This window comes from Clupea harengus, chromosome 16 (assembly GCF_900700415.2).
Source record: "Clupea harengus chromosome 16, Ch_v2.0.2, whole genome shotgun sequence".
NCBI lineage: Eukaryota > Metazoa > Chordata > Actinopteri > Clupeiformes > Clupeidae > Clupea > Clupea harengus.
This window is the reverse complement of record NC_045167.1, coordinates 8,514,842-8,538,454: the sequence shown is the minus strand read 5'-3', so window position 1 is coordinate 8,538,454 and position 23,613 is coordinate 8,514,842. Positions and strand designations below refer to the sequence as shown.

Below are 23,613 nucleotides of genomic sequence, written 5' to 3'. Positions count from 1 at the left end.
TTTACCTCTTTTTCTTACTAAATCATTTTTTAAAACAATAAGTCAAGCTGTGAACTCATTTATATGGGGCAACCAAGCACCCAGAGTTAAGAAGAACCTTTTACAAAGGCAGCGTTGTGTTGGCGGACTTGCTCCCGGGCCTTTCTGTGTGGAGTTTGCATGTTCTCCCCGTGTTCACAAGGGGTTTCCTCCAACAAGAACCCCAACAGAAAAAACATGCAAAAACAGAACATTCTCCTGTCCGTCCGTGACCGAGACGGACGGTTCACTTGGTCCCTGGGCGCTGAGGAGCTGCCCACTGCTCCTGGGGGGGTCCTGGAGGGAGGACGGTCCGGGATGGGTCAAATGCAGAGCGTACATTTCACAGCGACCTCAGGCCTGCGTGTGCGTGTGTTTGTGTGTGTGTGTCCTGTGTCACCTCCATAAAATACACGTGTGTGTTGCAGTGTGCCACTTGTGGCAATAAAGAACTGACTGAAGTCAGCCTGGTTTGTTGTTTGTTTGTTTGCCCAGCTTTACCCACTACTACTGGGCTGCTAATATTCAAAAAATACTCTGTTGGCTACACTCTCCTCATATAAGCTGGTGTGTTCTGCAAACAGGCCTTAATTTACTCATCCTTACCTATAAGATCTTCCAACTTCACCTTTCATCCAGTAGTACTCTCTACTCTGAAAATTTGGAACCAATTTCGCTCTCATTACAAATTCATGTCTGCATCAACCCTCGGCCCTATTCACAAAAACATCTTTTACGTCCCTCTATTATGGACCTATCCTTTATGGAGTGGTGGAGGAAGGGTATTTACTGTTTTGAGGACCTTTATAGTTCTAAAACACTGGATAGTTATGAGAATCTACAGAGATTGCATGTCCTCCCAAGACAACTGTTTTTTCAATATCTCCAAGTACGGCATTTTCTCAAGGCTAATTTCCCCTCCTTTCCCTCCCTGCCTAAGCATGAACTCTGGGAAGACATAACTCTTTTAAAACCAGAAAAAGGAATTATTTCAGTTTTATATCAGAAATGGCTTTCTTTGGAAAACCACAACTTGGCAAAAATTCAGGCTGGTTGGGAGGAGGAGTTAGGAATGGAGTTGGGAGATCATTGGGACCACGCACTGGAAAGAGTTAATTCATCATCATCCTGTGCCCGCCTCGCACTCATTCAGTTTAAAGTGCTACACAGAGCACATCATAGTAAGGCAAAACTGGCGAAAATATATCAGGGGGCTGATGCTAGCTGTAGCAGGTGCTCTTTTTCACCTGCAAATCTTACTCACACGTTTTGGTCCTGCCCTTCCCTTGAAACATATTGGTCTGGAGTGTTCAAAATGTTATCTGAGGCTCTTAACATAACTATAGATCCAAATCCTTTGATTGCAATATTTGGTGTTCCTACAGACACAGTCACTAAAGCTCAATCTGATGTTATTGCATTCACTTCACTGCTTGCCCGCCGTAGAATTCTCCTTATGTGGAAATCCACCACACCCCCATCGAGTGCCCGTTGGCTGGAGGACGTCATGCTCTTTCTCAAGCTAGAAAACAATTAATTTACACTGAGAGGGTCCATGAAGAATTTCTACCGGAGATGGCAGCCTATTATTGAATATTTTGACAATTTAAAGGAAATGGAGACATAGTCTACCCCAGTGTTTTTCAACCTTTTTTGCGTCAAGGCACACTAAAGACACAGAAAAAATGTCACGGCACACCAACAACCGGAAATGATATGAAAATCAAACCCAAACATAGTTTCAGCATGAGCATAATATACTCTAAGAAATCAAGGAAACGCGTGTTCTATTTGTTATGTTTTATTAAACTTAACATCATCCTAATGCCAAGATGGCACAGGCTTTATGCCCAGGTACAGATCATTTTGGACAGGCTGCATTACCGCCACACACCTGTAGAACAAAAGACATGCAATTAGAACAACAACTGTCATGGTATATGAACATCGTTAAGTGCTAGCTCCATCCACAAAGCGCACGTTAGCCAGGAGTTGGGCATGGCCACTTATATCTGTCGACTCATCGAGTTGCAAAGCAAATTTCCCGCTGCAGCGTATCTTCTCCAAAACAATGTTCTCGATGTCAGCAGACATGTCATCAATACGTCTCGCTATGCTGTTATCTGAGAGGGGAACTTTAGCAATCTCCTTCACTGCATCTGGGCCTAGCATGACATTGACAATGGCTTTGCAGGCGGGTAATATCAATGATTCCCCCACAGTGTGTGGCTTTTTTGACTTAGCTACAAGTTCCCCTACTAAATAGCTAGGTTCCAGGGCTCTCTCGGACACCTTTGTGACCTTTGTCATCATAGTAGCCTGTTTCACAGTGTTGTCACGCAAACAAACAAAATAGTTTGGATCCTTGTCTTGGAGCGCAGGGTGTTTAGTTTGCAAGTGGCGTTTAAGCTTGCTAGGGACCATGGCACTGTTAGCTAGCTTTTCCCCACACACAACGCACAACGGACTCGGTGCGGCGGGAACCCCAGTGAAGGAAAATCCAAATGACAGATACTCATCACTGTACTGTCTTGAGCTCACCGTTTTAGCCTTCTTTTGACACCCACTTGTACTGGGCTCATCTGGATCAGGTGTGGGGGATCTTGATCAGGATCTAGTTTTCTTTTCAAAAATGTCTCCATTAGACTTTTATGCGTGTACCTATCTCTTAATCTCACTTTTTTTAATTGTCGCCTCAGCAAATCTGCCTATTAATTACGTTGTGTACCGCCACCCACAGGCAGAGGGGAGTATTGAGCCTTCATACCACCAACAGCGCGACGACACAAACACACAAGTTGGCTCTTTTTTTTCACCAATGAAGTGACAGTATGTTAAAAATGATGTTTTTTCACGGCACACCTGACAGCCTCTCGCGGCACACCAGTGTGCCGCGGCACAGTGGTTGAAAAACACTGGACCCTATCTTTCCACACTGTCTCTGAGAGTGTGCGGTACTTGTAATAATGCTCTCAAACGCCTAGTCACATTCGTGATACATAGACATCTAGGGCTTAAGATATAAGTGTGTGTGCTTTTCTTTTTATGACTCTTATTACTGTGGGGGTTTGTAATTTATATTGTATTTTTTATTAATATTATTATTATTAGTATTTTATTTATTTTTCTTTGTACATTCATTATACTAGTTCAGGGTATTGTTGGATGATGTTATTGTTGTTGAATGATTGGGGGAAAAAAACAAAAAAACATGGAGATTGTACCATTAATGCTTCCCAATTTACTCTCTGTATACCACCAATTTCCATCAATAAATAAATATGTAAAAAAAAAAATTAAAAAAAACATGTCTCTTATGGCGACTAATGAGTAAGATGAAGTACAGAATAATTATAGACAAGTTACAATCCAAATGTACTATGCTTTACTTTACTACATACAGAGATGGATTAACGAACGGGCCTACCGGGCCCAGGCCCAGGGGCCCATGAGCTCAAGGGGCCCCTAAGCCAGAGCCTCTGCGTGAATTCGCTGTTATGTATCTCTTATTTGTGGGTGAAAAAGGTGTATTTTGTTCATTTGCTAATGGCTTTAATTGAGTGTACCTGTGCTGTGTTAGAAAATGAGCATGTGCACCAGGGGCGTAACTATAGACAATGCAGCCAGCGCGGAAGATTCGTAGGCAAAGCAGACCCTGCTTTGTAAATTTTTTCGAACAAATGGATGTCAAAGTTAAGGATTTTTTTATGGACTATCTAAGATACCTTATGCTATATATTCCCTCAAAATGGCAAACCTGTCTCTGGCATGGTTTTCATAATTTTTAGGGGGAAATCGTCAGTAGCAATCTATAACACAATTATATGCTTATCGTACATACACTATAGAAACTATTAAAAAGCAGATTCAATTAAATGAATAATTTCTTATTTAATTAGTTATTTTTGTAGGTATATCAGTTTCAATTTGGAAAATAATCACTCGGCTGTTGCCCTGTCACATGTAATGTCAGAAACAATAGCAGGGCAGTGCACCGAAGGTGGATGTTACGGAGTAAACTTTGACCTGTTTACTTTCCCAATACAATAGCCAAAGTATCTAATTCTACCATTAAATCGAACACATTGTTGGTAAAATATATATAAACGCCTAATGGTGTTTGTGTGTCCGTGCGTGTTTTGCCTTTAACATGTCCAGGCCCAGGGGCCCGTGGTTTCTTAATCCGTCCATCGCCCTGTTCGAATTGGCTTAAAATGCTCCCTTCCTTCCTTCCTTCCTTCCTTCCTTCCTATTAAGAGAGCAAGGACTGTTCGAATTGTCTTAAACCCTCTCTTCCTCTCTAGTAAGATACCTTGAAATACGTCATATAACGGTCATTTTTTAAGAGAGCATCTGAGCTGCCTTGCTGTCTTATGGCGGCAGGTATTACCCATAACTCTCTGCGCCATTCCCTAACCGGAGACAAATTTAAAAAAAGATGGCGGATGAAATCGTCGAAGTTCCACAAAATTATTCACCGATGTACGTTTCTTTGCTTTTTTTGGTAATTTTTTAAAAAAGTTACCGAGAAATAAACAGTGTACTATGTACTTATGTCATGATTGATGAACAAAAATAGTCTGTTTCGTTAGCGATGTATCCGTTAGCCAGGTCGCTAACAGTAGCTGCTAGCTAGCAAATAAGCACACACAGGATGATGACACAGCGTCATGTTGCCGTACATCCTATCTTAATAGACTGTTCGAAATCAAAGGTTTTTGAGATACCTTCCCCCGAAAGGACCTCTCTCGTTAGACACCTGTCTAACAAGAGATCAAGGATTAGACAGCTATCTAGGAATCCGACTACATACCTGTAGCATGGACAGAGTAACTAGCCTAGCCAGTGCCGCTGCTAGCCATTTTGGTGCCCTAAGCATAACTCCTTTATGATGCCCCCCCCCCCCCCGAGAGAAAAAAAACGAAACGAAAAAGGAAAATCTACTTTGTAAACACAGTTCACAGAACAGCCAAAACATACATACACACAAGTATTGGGATGTGCAAAATCGTCGTAGAAATGAAATAGTCATCCATAAATACAAACTTAAAAGCAGAAGTATACAAGTAAGCAATCTTCTTCAATAAAGCAAAGATTTAGAAGCAGAAAATTCACACAATTTTACTTTACTTTGTAAACACACTATGTAGAACAGCTAAAACACCTCTTGTCACTACATATCCATAACTTTGCAGCTAAATGTGTGATTCCTGGTTGCTATGGTTGTCAAGGTGCTATGCTAGCTAGCTAACTAGCTAAGGAAACTTTTAATAACCTTAAACGATTTAAATGGAAGATTTCCATTTGCAGGAAATGATAGCTAGTTATCTAGCTAATGTTATAGTCTCCTCGATTTAACTTCTACAATTATAATGGGTGCCTGTGACACTTCTTATGAACGAGTTCATATTCACACATATTAACAGCAGTTCATCATGTGTAAAGAATGCTGATATGAAATATGAAAACAACCAGTAGTCAATGTGCAAGCTTCCAATTTAATCGTGATTTAAGATACTCTATTTGAGTTGGGGCAGTCTGTCCTTCAGTCGAGGCATAATGATCTCTCGCTACAAGTTTCACCTGTTCGTGTTGGAGTAACAAATGCTTGTGGAGTCAAGTGCAGTTGAGAGGCGCTTGTCTCCAGGGCACAGATAAAAACTTAACTTTTTTCTCTTTTCACGGATACAAATAAAAAAGCCTGTGATTGGAATACGGGACTGGAGCTGTCCCTGACGGGACAAATACAAATCACCCATAATTCGGGATGTCCCGGACAATTCGGGACGGTTGGCGACCCTACTTGCACCTAAGTTATAACATATTTGAGTGTGCTAACATTAGCAATAACGTCAGCTAGTTTGAGGTGTATGCATAGGCTAACCATTAAATTAGCAGCACATTTCCCGTATTTAACAATGATTAAACATGGACTTACCTGAAAATGATGCACGGGCATCATCTCGCAGTTTCTTTCTCTTTCTTTTTTGTGCCCCTGACTCCTGTTGTCTTTTTGAGGCCATTTTCGAAAAGTTAGCCTACTGTCAAAGTTCGTCAGGCCACTGAGATAGGAAAGGGCACCCACGGCGAGCTTGGGAAGTTGAGTGAGTATTTTTTTTTGGGGGGGGGGGGGGGGGGGGGGCACCATCGTAACTTTTTTTGAGCAATTAAATATATCTCTTGTTCTGCCTGTTTTGTGATATACATGCCTAAAAGGTGTCTAATATTTCTATACTGAAATAATATCGGCATTATAATTATTATAACTATGATGATTTTTCAGTTGCCTATTTTTTGGTGCCCCCTCAGGACTTGGTGCCCTATACGCACAGCGCGTAGTTCGCGTTATGGGAGCGGCGGCACTGAGCCTAGCCTATGTAGAAGCCATCGACTCCCCGCAGAGCAACACATTCAGTACCACGGAGAGCGTCCCTGCTTACAGCACAAACCCTTGGGTGTGGTCCTGGAAGGGCAGTACTATCCTCAAGTGACGGTTAGTACCATGGAGAGCTCCACTGGTACACAGGTGTGGGTGCAGCCTGCATCAGGAGGATCACAGGTGTTCCCAACTAACAATCAGCCTCAGACAGATAGAAGCTCAGTGGTGTGGAAGGAAGGAAGGAAGGGCTGGCTCACTGCATCACTGCATGTGTCTGAGGATTCCGCTGGTGTTCCCAAGCTGGGCAGTTTGTTGCCAGTAATGACTTTCTTTTGGGTTTTAAGTTTGAAAGACTGTTTACTGAATGAACTCTCCATGTTCCTGATGAGGCCGTTTTCAAAGACTTTGCTCTCTTTCTGACTCTTTAAGTTTAGACAATTTGAGTTGTGTTTTTCCCCTGAAAATTGGAGAATAAAACAGTTTTTTTTTGTTTTTTTCTGAACTTCAACCAACCCTACCAAATCCTCTAGCTCTTTTGCCAAACTGCCACAATAGCCACACACACATGCAACTATCATTGATATTTCTCTTCTTATCAGACAAGACTGGTATCTATATCTGCAGGTGATTACACTTAACAGTTCAAGTGTGTAAAGCACTGAGCTAAAGAGAAAATGCTATTAATAAGGTTTGCATGCTTCACAACATCTTCCTAACAAATGCAGGAAAGACTGTGGGCGTCACATGCTAAGCTCCAGTTAACTCAAAGGTAAACATATCAATCATGTAAGACTTTAATTGATTGAACACACCCAAGCTTTGCAATTCCAACAAAATGGTTATTGTGTTTTTTAAGTAGTTGTATGCAGGAATACACCAATTGGCAATTGGTTTTGGTATCATCTTCAAATTGGTATTGATGGTCTATGGTCTTAAGGAGAGGAAGGACAGATAATTACTGGTGGATAAGGCAACAGAGTTGTCATTTTAACTGTAGAAATGTGATCAAAGTGCTCATGTGTATGTATACAAATATGGCAAATACTAGCATTTGCACCACTATAGGGGCATACCTGAAATTGAGGAACTTTCTCACATCCTTAACATTGAAACATTCAAATATGACTTTCAAGCCGCGCCTGCCCGAGATGACTCTTGTCCAGTAGAGGGCGCAATGGACCAGAAGTTCATAAATTGGAGCTGTGGCATAATTGTTTTTTCTCTCCTTCTCTTTCCTCTTGTATAAGTCTTTCTGTTTCCATCTTTTAGAAAAAGGGAAAGGAGTTGTTTGAATTATAACGTAATCATTATTGCAGAAAATTTGAAAAATTCTTACACTGTAAAAACTAGTAAAGACTATTTTTCACACATAAAACTTGAAACAGTAACTCAATTTGGGGTCTTGAGACCTCGAAAAAGTACTTTTGTCACTGGGAACAATAGTACTGGTATAGTAGGCTTGTTCCACAGTCTTACACACAATAAAACAGAGCTTATGGACAGGATCTGGCGAGAAGAATGTGATGACATGGACCAGAGCTGGGAAGTATTCCATGGAGACCAACTGTGATAGCAAAGAAGACAGTCTACTACAGCATATGACTTGGATCCGATCTGATCCTGGTTATTTCCAGAGTTGGTCTGTATAGGTATGAGGTTGTAGCCCACCACCCAACTCAGGTAGCCTTCCTCACCACGGTTTACCACAGGACTCCAAGGAGGTCTTCCAGAGCTCAGGAGGTGGGGGTCTTTCAGGCTATAGAAATAAAGGTATATTATGTCTACATAGGACTACTAAACAACTCAATTTGTGAAAACCAGTGAACATATCCTCAAAGTGGAAGTCAGGCGTGCCGAAGGTCTTGTTGTCTTTGTTTGCTTTCCACTACTTTAGCCTAAGCCATGACATCAAATCTTACAGCATAATTTGGCCCGTTGTCCCCATGAATGGAAAGGTGTTCAAAAGCAATTTAGAATGGATGAATTATATAAGTCAAATTTAAATATAAATAATAACTTCAATAACATTGAATATTTCAAATATAAAAGCAATATACAAGACTTATAGAATTATATTGCTAATATTACCTAACATTTTTGAATGGGTGGTTTAATATAAACAGACTGACTGATTGTAGTAGTATTGACTGAATAAAGGAATAGCAGAAGATTTTTTTTCTCCATCTCCACGGACTGGTACATGCAAAACCTCAGATGGTGACCTATATTATGTAAGGAATAATGTATAGTCCACAGGTCAGTTTCGTCCTGAGTTACCTGAATTGCCGTTACGTTAATTGAACAGACTATGATATGAAAGGTGTGAATTAGAAAAACAAAACCCGTTGCCAATGGCAGCGATCATAATATTTTGCAAAACAGACCTCCGAACGTTGGGGTGCCCCGTTCAAATCAGTGAAACTTTTTGCCACATTTTGAGAAGCCGTACAATACTGCCTGACTGCCTGAATTGTCCGTATGTACACTACAGAGAAGGGTGTATTTTATTCGTAGCTCATTTTACATTTTAAAATGCTCGTAGTCGACCTGTTGGCAGGAACAATAAAATATACTCCTACCCTAATCCGTTATTTTTTTATTCATGAGTTTCGTTTTTATGTAGGGTATTTAATAGATTTTATGTTGAACTTTATCCAGAGTATAATGTATTTTATTTTATAAAGCACATTTGAAAATAACTCACGTTGACCAAAGTGCTGTACAATTAAATCACAATAAAATATCAAATCAAATAGAAAACAGAAACTAAACAATTCAATCACAATAAAATTGAAAATAAAATAGATTATATAGATTATTATATAAAATAGATATAATAAATTATTAACTCCATGAGGATCCAAATGCTAAACAAACGTGGGTTTTGAGCCTGGACTTGAAGGAGTCAATAGAGGGGGCTGATTTTATAGAGAGGGGGATGCTGTTATATTGTATGATGAACTCAATTAGATTTACAGATTGTTGGATTTTGAGGTTTGGGCTACTGAGCCTAGCTCATGTAATGCCAATACAGTATAGCTATTCTAAAAAGGTATGGGTTATAAGTAGGGTAGTCTATCAATACACTTGAAATGTAAAAATAAATAATCATCTAAGCCTTAAGCTTTTCTGGGACCGAAAGACATCAGTGATTTAGACAGAACGCAGAAAAGATTAGAGGAATTTGTTTTAAACACATAAACGATGTCTTGCTTTAAAATATCTTGAATGTCGAGTAGCGATGCCCTACATAGGCTAATGCTGGTAGTAGGCTATGACCTTTTCTTTGTTCCGTCGTTTATGTTGGGTGTTCAGTGTAGGCTAGGTTGCGTGCAAACCTTAAAGTGATTTAAGATGACAATCGCCTATAAATATTTCTGAAACGAATAGTTCGCATGATCGAAGTCTTCAAGACATCCCGACTCTAAAAGGTGTTTTTCAAAAAAGACAGAGCTAGGCCTACTTTCATGAATTTAACAGATGCTTTTAATCGACATTAACAAAGAAACATATTATCAGTATGCAAACAAACCTGTGACCATTAAGCCAGTTGACCCGCCGTAAAACAAAAAAATGAAAAAAAGGTAATTAGGTCTGTAATCAATTGAATGTAACTACGCGAAAACCTCCTCACACATTTACAACCTTTTTGTGAACCTGCCTGTGTCATTGTCCTAAATCAGGTGGTATGGCATCTCCCTGGCGTTGGCACTGAATAAATACTTCACTATATTTCCTTCGTTACAAATTAAACACCATAGCCACATTACATTCGAGTTAAATCGCCTGACACAATATAAGAAGAATCAGAAGAACACAATAAAACCAACTGTTAAATAAAAAGCATAGAATATTTTTTATTTTCGTAATTCACTGAAAATGTGCAGGCCTATTTAAGTACATCCCAGTGACAGGTGACTTTTCATGAAGGGAATGGTCTCGTTTAACTGTAAGGACGCATTGATGGAAAACTATGTTAGTGGGTCTAACCCACTATTAGACGTACTACAACCTATTAGGTGCGGCAATAACGTCATAGACAAAATATCCTCTTACGTCATAAATGGTAGCGCAGCATTTAACGCACGTACCTTGTTTGCATGCAGCACTTGAGATAAGTAAGTAAGCCAAGATGGGTGTGAGTGAGAACTCGCTCCCTGGTATCAAGGTCCCATGTCCACCCAGTGAGTCACGTCAGAAGGAACAATTAGAGAGACGCCGGCTGAACCGTCTGCAGGTACTTAGCACAGAGGACCGTGGCAAAATTGCATCTTGCCATGAAAACACGGGAAAAGGGGGAACTAGCTTCCCGCAGTTATCAGATCGAGGGCTGACACAGGCTGCTGCTGCTAAGGAGACCTCTGCTGCTTGGAGAAGAGAAAGAGTCACACACTATAACCAGAGCCCTGCAGAGGTACTCATCCTCCATCTACAGCCTCCAAGCCCAGACGCCGATTCCTTTTGGCCCAATATGGTTTGCCAGACTATGGAGGCTTCCCTGGCACCTGCTCAAGGCCAGCATCCTCCTGTGATGGCCAGGGATGACCTTCTCTTTGAGCCCACACCACCCGCAAAAGAGGCTAGAAGCTCCAGATTTGCGACCATTTCCCGGCCTAGGGAGGTAGCATCAGAAGCCATCAGGAGAAGAACCAGAGGCCAGCAGCCTCCTGTCATCCCCACTCATGAGCTTTTCTTTTCTCTGAAGTCGTCAGCAAAGGTCAAGAGCTCTACTGGGGTTCACTGGCCCGGAGGGATTGCCCAGGAAGCCGCAGCTAGAAGGGAACGACTTTTAAAGCGCCACAAAAGACCAATGGATGAGCTTCTCTGGGAGCCCAAGCCTCTAGCTGAGGAAACCAAGAGCTCAAGTTCCGCTGTGGTTAGCCAGGATGAAGAGATTTCCTCAGCTTCAGAAGTCAGAAGATACAGAAGACTTCTGCCATCCTTTGAGGTAAAGGTGCCGTTCAATCCAAATAATTCCGCCGTGAGTAACGGAACTAGAGAGTCAGTTAAGGAACCTTCTGTCAGGCGCAGAAACAGAAGAGTGGAACTGCTCCAGAGCACCATTGTTCAGCCTCTTTTCTTTGAGCCAAAACCTCCTGCAAAGGCAGAGACTTGCTCTAGTCTCCCAAAGGCTGAGGAGCCTGAGAGGACAACCGCTGCTGTCAGAACCAGAGTCAGAGCCTTAAAGCCATGCCTGACCCTAACTGAAGAAGCTCTTTACAAGCCCAAGCCGCCACCAAAGCATCCAGTTCTTCTGTCTTCATCCCCACTAGAGCGCGCCGTCTCAGGAACCTACTCAAGCTCCACGCGGAGACAGAACCAGCCAGTGGCACCAGAACCTGTTCAAGGAACTAGTCCCTGAGCTGAAGCCCCCAGCAAAGGCAACACACCCCCATTGCCCCCCCCCCCCCCCCCCAGAAACCAAGCTACGCAGAGGAATTGTGTCAGATCCGTGCGTTTTTCTGACAGTGCTGCAAGTGCTGTGACGACCCGTGCCGCCGCTTCCTTGCTCCGACAGGCCAACTGTCTCTGCTGCGACCCCTGTTGGAGCTGCGGGCGTAGATGCATGACCGTGCCGATGTATGGATACTCTGCATGCCCGCTCCCCCCTTACAGCGGCCCTGAGCTGCCCAGAGATGTGGGCCTAGGTGTGGCAGGTCATTGGGCACCGCTGGTCTCTGACTCAGTCTCGTGCTCAATGCGGAGTGCCCCAGGATCCTCATCCCTCCCCTGCCTGTCTCTAGCAGACCCCCAAGATGACAGCAGAAATGTCATCTTGGAGGAGGCCGCCCCTCTGGAGCAGGTCCCCTCTAGAGGCAGAAGAGGTCGCGGTCTCGGCAGCAACCGCATCACCCTGGATCTGCCGAGGCCCAACCCCTTCACCATGGAAACCCGACTCCCCGTTCGAGATCACCGCGTCTTCAAGCGGTGAGCTCCGGGGATGCCCCCCTTCAGTCGGTCCAGCGCGCCCCTCTGTGGGAGAGTGACCTCTCACCTTTGCACCCTTTGAGACCTGCTTGCTGTTGTCAGGTGTGAGGGACTCTCCCACTGGGCTACCCACCAGAGGGGCTGCAGCAAGAGGTAGGACACTGAGCAATTACATTTCCCCTAGAACAGTATGTTTGCAGTTTTCAGTATGGTCCTGTCAATCAAATATTATGTGCCCTACTCTTTAATACATCTTTTTAAAAGTACAGTCAAGAGCATAGTATTGGGTAGTTCATATTCATAGTCCCTTATTATGTCTGTTTTAAAATGTTCCATTTTGTAACATCAATGTTCTCCTTAAAAGTTAGTGTTGCATTATGTGTCCTAACTCTTGGCTGTCATGTTGCAGTGTTTGAGTTTACATTCTGTCCTGTTCAACCTCTAGCACAGACCCAGTGATGATGGACTCTGTGAAGCCGACTGAAGAACTTAAAGGAGAGAAGTGTGTGTGTCTGAGGGGGTCGGGAGAAGGACAGGTGAGACTCAGCACATCATCTCCAAGGTCAACATGGCACACAGCAGCAGACTCTGGAACTTTTCAGAGTCCTATGCTGCTTTCTGTGGTTAGAGCCTGGCTGATACTCACTTAGTCAGTACTATGTCATCATGATCTGCTGTGGGATGTAGAGTGTCTGTTTGTGATTGTAACGTGTGTGTGTGTGTGTGTGTGTGTGTGTGTGTGTGTGTGTGTGTGTGTGTGTGTGTGTGTGTGTGTGTGTGTGTGTGTGTGTGTGTGTGTGTGATATGATCTCTTAACAGCTCCTACCCCTTTCACTCACCATCAGACTGACACACACAAACTCAGACACAAGTTAAGACGTTGGTGTGTGACGTCCTGATAAGGGATGGCAAGAGTGTGAGACAGTGGGGGTAAGGAGACGCCCAGGTAATGGTCTCTAATTGATGAAGTGCCTTTCACAATTAGTATTGACCCAAATGTTAAAAAGGTTTAACTATGATCTTTTATTTACATTTATAACGTGTAATGTGTAATGTATCTGTGTGAGATCAACTCCACCCCCGATTACTCACCATCTCACACACACACATCAAAATAGAGCCCAGCGATCTCTGAAGAATCATAGAGGAATGATGATGACAACATAAGACGTGTGTGTGTGTGTGACGCAGGGGATTTGGATATGCTCAGGTGATCTTTTAGCTGCTGTTTTAGGTGTGTTCAGGAGGACTTATGAATTGTAATAATGGAATTTGGAGAAAACTAATGCAAATTAGTTACAGGTGAGACACATCTGTACACTCATACACACCACATGATGTCACTTCCTCAAGTATGGAGTTTACAGGTGATCAGCTGTCCTATCTGTGTGGAAGTGTGTAACGTGAATTGAGTAGAGAATTTTGTAGAGTTGAATAGAGTAGTCTGTAGAGTTGAGTAAAGTAGTCTGTAGAGTTCAGTAGAGTAGTCTGTAGAACATGTAGTGTTAGCGAGTGTGAAGTTTATATGGCTGTTGAGTTTGTGACGTGTGTCATCTCTATGTGCAGCCCGCAGGTGCAAGTACCCCAATTACTCAACATCAGATTGACACACACACACACACACACACACACACACACACACACACACACACTGATGACATAGGACCAGTGGATATTCCTGGAGCTGAAGCACAGATGACTACACAGCAGGCCTTGAGGCTACATTATTGGCTCCATAACAACTAGCTTCATTTTTTAACCTTTAAATGGACATCAAATCTTCTTAATTCTCTATCAATAAAGTCTTCTCCCAAAACTACATATTCTGCTCATTTTGTACAGCAATGGAGGGAAATGCCTCCACAGAGCAATGTCTGTGGACAATACTGTATTATATTAACCATGACACATCTATGGGAATGTGTCCTAAGTTTACTGTTCTTAGCCATTCTTTATTGAATGGGTGTCAGAAGGACGTGGCACAAAGAGGTTTTCCAGTAGAGGAGAGTACAGGTAGAAAATAAATGTTTGTGTTACTAACTTTGGAAGGAACATTAAAGATCAAACATACACAAGAATGAAGATTTTGTATCATGTATGCAAGACATATTTTATTTGTTGGAGATGAACAATTTTGCACATCATAAACATTACTTTAAATCAGTGCTTGCCAAGAATGATGTGCCTGGTGCCTGGTGAGCTGCTGTACCTGTAACCAATTCACATCATTGTGAGTAGAATGACTAGAGTTCATTCACAGTAACAAGAAACACACGAGCATAATGTTTTAAATGACCTTGCTTTATCCACGGCTTTACTTGGCTACCATCATCCAACAAATCATGCTCACAGCAACCGGTTGCCCATATGTGTTGTTTGTGGACAAAGACACCATGCCACATCATCTGCAAAAAAAGATTATATACTCAATACATACACAGAGTGTACTTCTGGGTAACAGACAGAAACCTCAAAATAAAACAGCAATATTGTTTTGGCCTATTGCTACATTTTCTCCCAACATACTACGTTACAAACGTATCATTTCAGGGTTGTCAGCAAGTATAAGAACTTTGTTAGTGACATTTTATATACTTTAAGGATATACATGTCAACATTATTAGTGAAGTGACTTTAACTGTTTCCCTTGGGTGCAACAATCATAAATCTGGACATACGTATATCTTCAACATAAGACACAAAAAATACAAAATCAAGTCTGATCAATTCCATCAAACTCCTTTATTAAAAAATGGTCAAAACACATGAAAGGGTCAAAGTTACAAGCACTTCAGATTCCCAAATGCTGTAAAAGAGGTGGAAAGGGACTCTGACTGACACTGACTCTAAACATAAAAAAAATGTCAGGAAGAGACCCTGTCCGCAATTGAAATATGTTCCTAGAAATTGCAGTAACTGAGTGGAACTGTATTGGAGAAGTTTGGTCTGTGTCATCGGTCACCGGTAGTTTCAGTTTGAACACTGTCTCTGAGAATCTTGTCGACAGCGATGAATAATGTAGGCAAAGTGAGCGAGAATGAACCATCTGAGGGTTTAGTCAAGCTGAGGCAGTTTTAATTTCAACAAATTGTACTAATATTGAGGAAACTGTATTAGGGAAGTTTGTCATGCGTCAACCCAGGTCATGGCCAGTTTCAGTTTGAACACGATTTCTAAGAACCTAAACGTTGTCAGGCTTTGCTACGAATACAAAAGCTATGAATTTTGCTTATATTGTTTTTGTATGGCGATCTGCTGTCATTAACTCAGCAGTGTTGTAAAGTAGAAAGTCAGAACTAAAAGGCGTTTCTGGGGAATTTGGTAAATTAAGATTGTCTTTTGAAACCAGCTGAAATAAATCACGTCAATCATCTGAGAGAGCATGAGACAATTAATGAAGAAATAGAGGCAGGGTTCGATTGGGAGGATGACCGCCCTCCAGGCTGGACTGAAGGTCGACGGCGAAGGCAGAACCCCTCTGCGGACCGGACTGGAGCCCTGTGGGGAAGGTGGAACCCTTCTGGAGGCCAGGCAGGGGGACAGTAACGAAGGGGGAACCCCTCCGGTGGGTGAGGCAAGAGGCCTGTGGCGAACAGGCTTGATGTTGACTGAATCAGGAGCCATGGGAACAACAGGGGATCTGGAGTCAACATGGGAACCCACTCAAACTCATAAACGCACTCATATTTAGTGACACGCTCATATTCTGAAGAATACTCTGGAACAGACCCATGAACTGGCACCGGAACAAGTGGAAAGGAACCAAAGGAAGAAGAACCCCCTTGTGGACAGGAACTACCTTGGGATCAGAAACCAGCGAACCGGGATCAGGAGATTCAGATCTGATGTATTTCTGATACATGTATTTAAAATATGTATTTGAAATATACAAAATAGTATTTGGTAACTTGTATTTGATGAGCATTATAAAAATGGTCATGGAATTTGTCTCAAAATAGTATTGTGTTTCAATATTTTTAGCATTTTAAAAATACAGAAAATACTTTCCCCAAAACTGCATACATTACGATGTCACATATACATATCTGCATGAGAGCTTTGCCCATGCTTGTTAAAGACACATGGCAAGTGAAAGATTGATGTCTCATTTGTCTTCTCTGATTCCATTTAAAGGCCAATTTATAATCCTCACTAGGCGAGAAAACTGATGAAAAGTGCTCAAATTTCCTCCAGTGCTTTTGTCTTGACACCGCATCTGATAATCAGGAAGTGAATGTGATATTTCTTTCTCTCAGTGACTAATCTTGCAGAACGACATTACGAAATACTAAAAGGAAACAGACAGGAAATAAATGGTATTTGATTGCCGATGAATACAATTGGTCGATTGTTAATAAAAACATACAACCCCACCCCACACCACCCATCCACCTGATTCTCGGGACGGTTTAAAAATCTGCTGTTCTCATTCCTTGAGGTTGTTCATTTGATGAAGCTTCCTGGGTGCAATACTGCACTCTCTTCGTGATACAGTGACTTGGCTGAGGCATCACAGACGGCAGACTATGTCAGGTATGTCAGGCACTTCTACGTTATATTTCACTCTGTATTAGTTGTACATAAGGAGTGTATACATAGCATTTAATAAATGAAAACAATATACTTCTTATGCTATTACCCACCCCACCCCAGCAGCTGTCTCTTAGTTTGACGATAACCGTGCTGAGCAGTCCTTTACGGTGCCAGTATGGTTAGTACGTCATTTCTTGTTTATTTATCTCTGAAAAATCTGTGTGTCTCTACAAGTGTTTGTAACCCCCCCTTTTTTTCCTACTGTGAGGCGCATTGTGTTACCTCCTGGTATGAAATGCGCCGTACAAATAAAGTTTGATTGATTGATTGATTACAAAATGTGTTTGGGAGTTAAAACGAGGATTGGATGAGGATTAAGGGTTAGGAATACATACTGTATATATTAATATGTAAGTAACATGTATTATTTTTAAGTCAAGTATTATTTTATGCTTATTTACACTATACATGATATTCACCAAACATAAAGTGTGAGCCATCTTATGTTATTACAAAATGTACTTGGGGTTAAGGTTCCGGTAAGATCCAGTTAGGAATAGTAGTTTGTAATGACCATATAGATTTCCATGAGAGGTATGAGCATTATGATATGAAGTGGGGCCTTATATTCTTAGAGTACATGCCTCTAGGTAAATGTATGTTTCTAATTGACTGCAGCAATCTTGCAGTCATGTATTATACATACAGGCACAAGCTTTCAGACACTGATACAGAATGGCAACTTGAGCGGGCCTGTATAAGCAAACACGTCAGACTGACTTGGGGTGGACAAAGATGCTGAAACACAGGGAAACTACACCAGGGCACTTAAACAAAACAATGACTCCACATCACTAACTAAAAATACACGAAAACATCAACATAAGTGAGGAAATGCAAAACACTCAAATTTAGAACACTAAGATCAAATTTACAGACATAAACATTCTGGCAAAGAATGCTGGGAGACACCACATGACACAGGACACAACGGAACATAATGTTTACATGAAGCATAATATTCAAATATTTCACAAGCAAACAAAACTTTGAATTATACTACCAAAAGTAAAAAATTAACAAAAATGTTATGGTGGTTTATGACTGAAAATTTTCATCCACAGCGAAAATGGATATCTATGACCACCTGTGGGACAACAATAAGGATATTGCTGAGGAGACATTGCATGTGCCATTTCTAGAGCACATGCAAATGGGGGACCTCCAGGCAGACTACTATGTCAACTTCATGATCCAGGACATCAATTATCTCCTGAAGGTCACAGACATATTGGAGAAGATGTGTCTGAAAGTGAAGTGCCCTGCGGACCTCCAAGTGTTCATGAAGGATAGATTTATTAGTTACAAGAGCTATGCTGCTGACACACTAAAAAAATTCAACCTCAAAGTAAGAATCAGGCGTCTCTCATTCACACAGTCACACAGAAGTCATAGCTGAATTCTGGGTATAGGCCACCAGTTTCCAATTTATGCTTTTAAAATAGCGAAATATAAAACCTGAAATAGCCTAATAATCATTATTTCTTCTGAGGAAGGGGTATTTATTCTGTACATTTCAGTCAAATGCCCCTAACAGGTCGAAAGAAGAGATGTTTGTACATATGTTAAGAATAAATGAACATCTTACAAGTAGGTAGTCAGAGAGAGATGTTTTTCATTGTTTTGAAGTAATTGCTAGAGGTTGCGGTGCAATTCTCAGAACGTTTAATTGGTTCAAATGTTGGTTGGTTACTTTACAACAACGAATTTCTGTGACTAACAAAGACCAATAAGGAAAAATAACTTGGAACATAAGAGAATTGATGGAATTTGTGATACATTTATTTATATACGGTATGTAATACATCCACATCCGTAGGGTGTGTCAGACATTATCCCGACCCCTGCCATGGAGAAGTACCTGTCACAATACAGAGCCATTATGGAGAATGAGGAGCCCATTTACTTTGCCGTGGCTCTCCTTCCCTGCGCGAGGCTCTGGCTGTGGCTGGCCAGGCAGCTCAAGGAGAGCTACGGCAACGCCTACTTCACCTGGAAGAAGGAAAACTCGCACGGCCACCCGGAAGACCACTACAGGGCGCTGCTCAACAAGTATCTGACCACCCCAGCGCAGATTGAACGGGCAAAGGCCCTCTTCCGCCAACAAATGCAGCATGAGCTTGATTTCTTTGCATCCTCACTCGAAGAGTAGAAATGAAATGACACAAGTGAACATAACCATGTTCTTTGCTGTCAGTTAGAGTTCATGTAGCCTACCTCTACTGCCCGCTGCTTTACTTATCTAAAATAATCCATATGAAGACTATCCAAACCATTTGTGTCACAGCAAGTAACTGAAAGACAATCTTTTTAACCAGCTCTAGACTACAATGACAACATAGACTATCAATATACTGGGCTTTGTCCAGAGTCACAGCAGGCCTTTAAAATACTATTGCTGTCTGTCAGTTATAGCAAAATGTCTGTCTAGCGATAAAATATCTATTACAGCTATTACACTGTGCTATATAGCCTATTGTTAACATGATTTGTATGGCTGCTTCGATGCCACAACAACAAGCTAAATTGTTATCAATAAATATATCTCTGAATCAACTTGGCATTGCCTTTTCTGTTTCAATTGACTGTTGCTGAATAAAATACCTTGGTTTCATTAATGAGCAAATAAACGTTGTATGTTATATAACATCAGTGGCTATTGATATGTTGAAATTTGGGCATGATCTAGGGGTCACTGTCATGGTACGTTGTACTTTGACCTACTTGAAGAAGTTGCAGAACACAAAGTGCCCTAACGGGTGCACTTGGTTACTGCTGAGCTTACCCTGAGTTTTGTATCGCACGAAGTGGTAGGCTATCTTTGATTTTGGTCATGTCGCGGGCTGCAGACCGACTTAAAGTCGTTTTGAATCATCTGGACCGTTCCGGAGCTACTGTCGTATCCTTTGCAGTGTTCTTTTCTGTGTTTTGAGCCTTAAAACCAGAGCGACAAGGGGACGTTACTCTGACCGATATATGTGTCCTGGGAGTCGGGTAAAGTCACAAGAAAGATCGAGGCATACATTTTGGCCTCAGCTCAGTGGTGTTGTTTTTCTTTCTTCCATTTGTTCTCTTTTTGATATCAATTTTAGTATCATAGTTATTTTATTGAATTGTCATAGCGATGTCTTTGGAGAGACAGGCAGCGCAGTTGCTTTACTTCTAAAGGCTACTGAAAAGTCCAAGGGTAATCGAAAGACGAAAGCTGAATCTAAATTTTAAAGTATTACACGTTTCAACAAAATGGCGTGGCTAAGCCATATAAATAACTGATAAACATCATTCAGCGCATGGTTATGTCGATTTCATTAAGGCGATGGTCTAATGAGAAAATGTGTTTACTTTAACATAACATCTCAGAGGGCGTCTTTTACCTCAGGACAGTATGTGTCGTATCATCAACCCCAAGCATTTAGGTAAGTGGCACTGTTGTACGCGAAAATATATGAAAATAATAGTCCACAGACTACAGCCATTGTGGGCGGAATCTTTGGACAGGTACAGTGGCTGACAGACTTGCATTAGATCTGTGAGTCCATTAAGGAATGTTTACTCTAGTATCAATTTAACTATAGGCCTAGCCTATAGTCATAATGTGAGGGCAGGTGTGTAACCTACCCAGCGTAACTGTAATCAAGGTGTTATTTTTCAGGTACACGTTGGACACAGACTTGCTGAGCCCTGAACAGAGAATTGCTTATGAGGAGGATGGCTTCGTTCTTATCAAAAACCTGGTGTCACCAGAGGACATTGACCAGTTTAGGTAATACATATACGTGCATACACAGACACACAGAGAGTTATCAGTGTGTTTGCTCGTCTCACTGTGTTTGTCTGTGTTCGTGTCTGTTATCAGGGCTGAGTTTGAGCGTATCTGTAAAAGGGAAGTGAGGGTCCCTGGCCTGGTGGTGATGAGAGATGTGGCCATTGCCAAGTCAGAGTTTATGGCAGACCAGAAGGCTGTTTCCAAACTACAAGACTTTGTGGAGGACCCCGAGCTCTTCCGCTACTGCGCTCTGCCCCAGGTTTGTCTCAACACAGACACACACACACACACACAGACACACACACACACACAAACACCTTCATATGGACGCATGTGCATGAATCGAATGCAAGCACTTATTCACATATTGAAAAAAGCCAAACATAGGCTAATCCTCATTCTTAGCATATGCAGTACTACTGTGATTGTGATTAACTGATTGTTTTTATGTGTTTTTAGATCCTTAAATATGTGGAATGTTTCACTGGACCCAACATTATGGCTATGCACACGATGCTGATCAATAAGCCCCCTGATGCAGGTAATAACCACATGTGAATGCACACACACACACACACACACACACACACACACAAGTTGACAGTGGATGTACTTGTCTTGGTTAGCTCGTCTGTGCAAATTAAAAAAGTGCCATACCCTGTACCAGCACACATGTGACACATACAATCAACACATACAAACACACACATGAACAGTAATGCTCCAATTTACACTATGTGGTATGGTAATAATATAAAATTCCCTCAATGCTTTGCTGAGAAAATATCACAGTCTTCTGTACACAACAACACAACACTTCCCTTACATTCGCTGCACACACTGACTCTCTTACAACAAACACACACAAACACACACGCACATTGGTTTAATGTCGTAACATTGTGCTCGCTGTTGACTCCCCTTCGTCTTTGCAAAGGTAATAAGACGTCCCGCCACCCCATGCACCAGGATCTGCACTACTTCCCTTTCCGTCCAGCCGACCGCATCGTGTGCTCCTGGACCGCCATGGAGCGCGTGACCCGCCAGAACGGCTGCCTCGTGGTGCTGCCCGGTACCCACAAGAGCACGCTGCAGGAGCATGACTACCCCGAGTGGGAGGTGTGTGTGTGTGTGTGTGTGTGTGTGTGTGTGTGTGTGTGTGTGTGTGTGTGTGTGTGTGTGTGTGTGTGTGTGTGTGAGAAAGAGTTATACATTTAGATGTCAAATTTGGTGGAAAGGTTTTTGAACTTAATCTCTACCTGCTGTAATGATTGTGGGCTGTCTAGTAACAAGATGTCTGATCTTCCCCTGTCTCTCTGTAGGGAGGGGTAAACAAGATGTACCATGGGGTCCGTAACTACAACCCTGACCATCCGCGTGTGCATCTAGAGATGGAGAAGGGAGACACCGTGTTCTTCCACCCTCTACTCATCCACGGCTCCGGCATGAACCAGACCCAAGGCTTCCGCAAGGTGCTACCACACACACACACACACACACACAAATATACAGTCAGACAGTATTCATACACGCACAAGCTTGCATGCCCACACATGGGTACAGGGTACCAACACACACACACTCACACACACACACACACACACACACAATTGAGTGGATGGAACACATACATGCACATGAACAAACAGTAACGTGCACGCACGTAGGCACATAACACACCTCTGACAAGGAAGCAGAAAGAAAACTCTGTCTGCCACATTTTAGTGATTCTATTCTATTCTATTTAAAGAGTACATCGAGAAATAGTTCTCAACTTTTATAGATGCTCACCACACTATAATCTATTCCCCTTACCACAGAATTCCAGATCGTAGCCAGTTGACTGAAATGTCTGCATCTGTGGTTGTGTGCTTTCCTCCAGGCCATCTCTTGCCACTATGCCAGTGCAGACTGCTACTACATAGATGTCAATGGCACTACTCAGGAGAACATCGCAAAGGAAGTACACGAGATTGCAGAAAAGAAGTATGGTGTTGATGACAGCGTCCGTTTTGAGGTGAGGCAAAGACACATTCGGTCATGGTAGTAATTTGCCTTCATGTGTCTTGATTATGGCTTGGAATGAGATGCAGTCAAAGGGAAAATAATCACAGACTAGCTCTGCACTCATTGTGTGTAGACTGTACGTATGTAAAGTGTATGTGTAAGGGAAAGTGCACTTCGCATGGATGACTCATGTGTTACTAAACACAGTACAAAGTCTCAATAACACAATATGGAATATACACAGTGGTCATATATAAACTACTGACTCGCTTCCTCTTTCTATGCCAACCCCCACTCCTATCTGTGTGTGTGTGTGTGTGTGTGTGTGTGTGTGTGTGTGTGTGTGTGTGTGTGTCTGTTTGTTTAACTTTAGGACACCTGGGCTGTGAGAGGTCGTCTAGTACAAGGAGAGAGAACTTCTCTTTGAAAACACCCATCTCAGGACCACTTACCAATCACGGAGCTTCGCTGTGCTGATTGACAGCCCACAACCCAACAGTGCATTATTTTAATTGCCAGATGCTCTTTAAAACCACTCATTGGCGATTTGGCTGCATTTGCAGTTCACCAGAGCGAATTTCACGTTTGCAAGATAAGTTAGCTTGACACTGAGAATTTGTTTTGTAAGGTATGAGATGCACTGAGTTAGCCTAGACCTCAGCTCTAACCGGCTAAAGCAAAGTTTTGGAGGAAGGCGAATTTGCTCCGGGGCTCTGGAAAAGCAGTGTTCAAGTTTCAAAATGAAAACGGACTCTATTTACACATCACACTAACAATAAAGACATTCTGGACGGCTATCCCTCCCATACCCATGAGACAGTCAGGTGTAAAAACAGTCTTAGTTGATAATAATGTAATTAGGAAATTAGAGACGTGCTAACTGGCCTGGCTTATTCTGTAACAAACAAGCGTTTAAAAGACA

General features: G+C 42.0%; 2 protein-coding genes across 3 annotated transcripts in view; both read left to right on the top strand.

Moving 5' to 3' along the window:
- Window positions 1–16,415: 16,415 nt before the first annotated feature.
- LOC116224104 lies at window positions 16,416–19,470 on the top strand. 2 transcript variants are annotated; one of them, XM_031582867.1, is made up of 4 exons: window positions 16,416–16,641; window positions 16,764–16,858; window positions 17,983–18,266; window positions 18,738–19,470. In XM_031582867.1, exons 2-4 carry the CDS (start codon window positions 16,852–16,854, stop codon window positions 19,068–19,070), a joined length of 624 nt encoding a protein of 207 aa, XP_031438727.1. In that variant the 5' UTR covers window positions 16,416–16,641; window positions 16,764–16,851; the 3' UTR covers window positions 19,071–19,470. The 2 variants fall into 2 exon arrangements, with proteins under 2 accessions (XP_031438727.1, XP_042566011.1); XM_042710077.1 differs by having other exon boundaries at window positions 16,416–16,858.
- Window positions 19,471–19,658: 188 nt separating this feature from the next.
- Window positions 19,659–23,613, top strand: part of phyh (phytanoyl-CoA 2-hydroxylase) — a 3,977-nt gene continuing 22 nt past the window's right edge. The window contains exons 1-9 of the mRNA XM_012824421.3: window positions 19,659–19,817; window positions 20,279–20,334; window positions 20,571–20,681; window positions 20,775–20,943; window positions 21,144–21,225; window positions 21,622–21,803; window positions 22,007–22,156; window positions 22,567–22,701; window positions 23,065–23,613. The exon at window positions 23,065–23,613 is cut by the window's right edge and continues 22 nt beyond it. Coding sequence (XP_012679875.2) covers window positions 19,752–19,817; window positions 20,279–20,334; window positions 20,571–20,681; window positions 20,775–20,943; window positions 21,144–21,225; window positions 21,622–21,803; window positions 22,007–22,156; window positions 22,567–22,701; window positions 23,065–23,118 — 1,005 coding nt within the window. The 5' untranslated portion in view covers window positions 19,659–19,751 and the 3' untranslated portion in view covers window positions 23,119–23,613. The remainder of the gene's footprint in view (window positions 19,818–20,278; window positions 20,335–20,570; window positions 20,682–20,774; window positions 20,944–21,143; window positions 21,226–21,621; window positions 21,804–22,006; window positions 22,157–22,566; window positions 22,702–23,064) is intronic.

Excerpts from the sequence above, each read along its gene's own strand:
- LOC116224104 (XM_031582867.1), top strand. Across the intron at positions 18,267-18,737 it reads TAAAAAAATTCAACCTCAAA|GGTGTGTCAGACATTATCCC; the intron begins GTAAGAATCAGG and ends CCACATCCGTAG.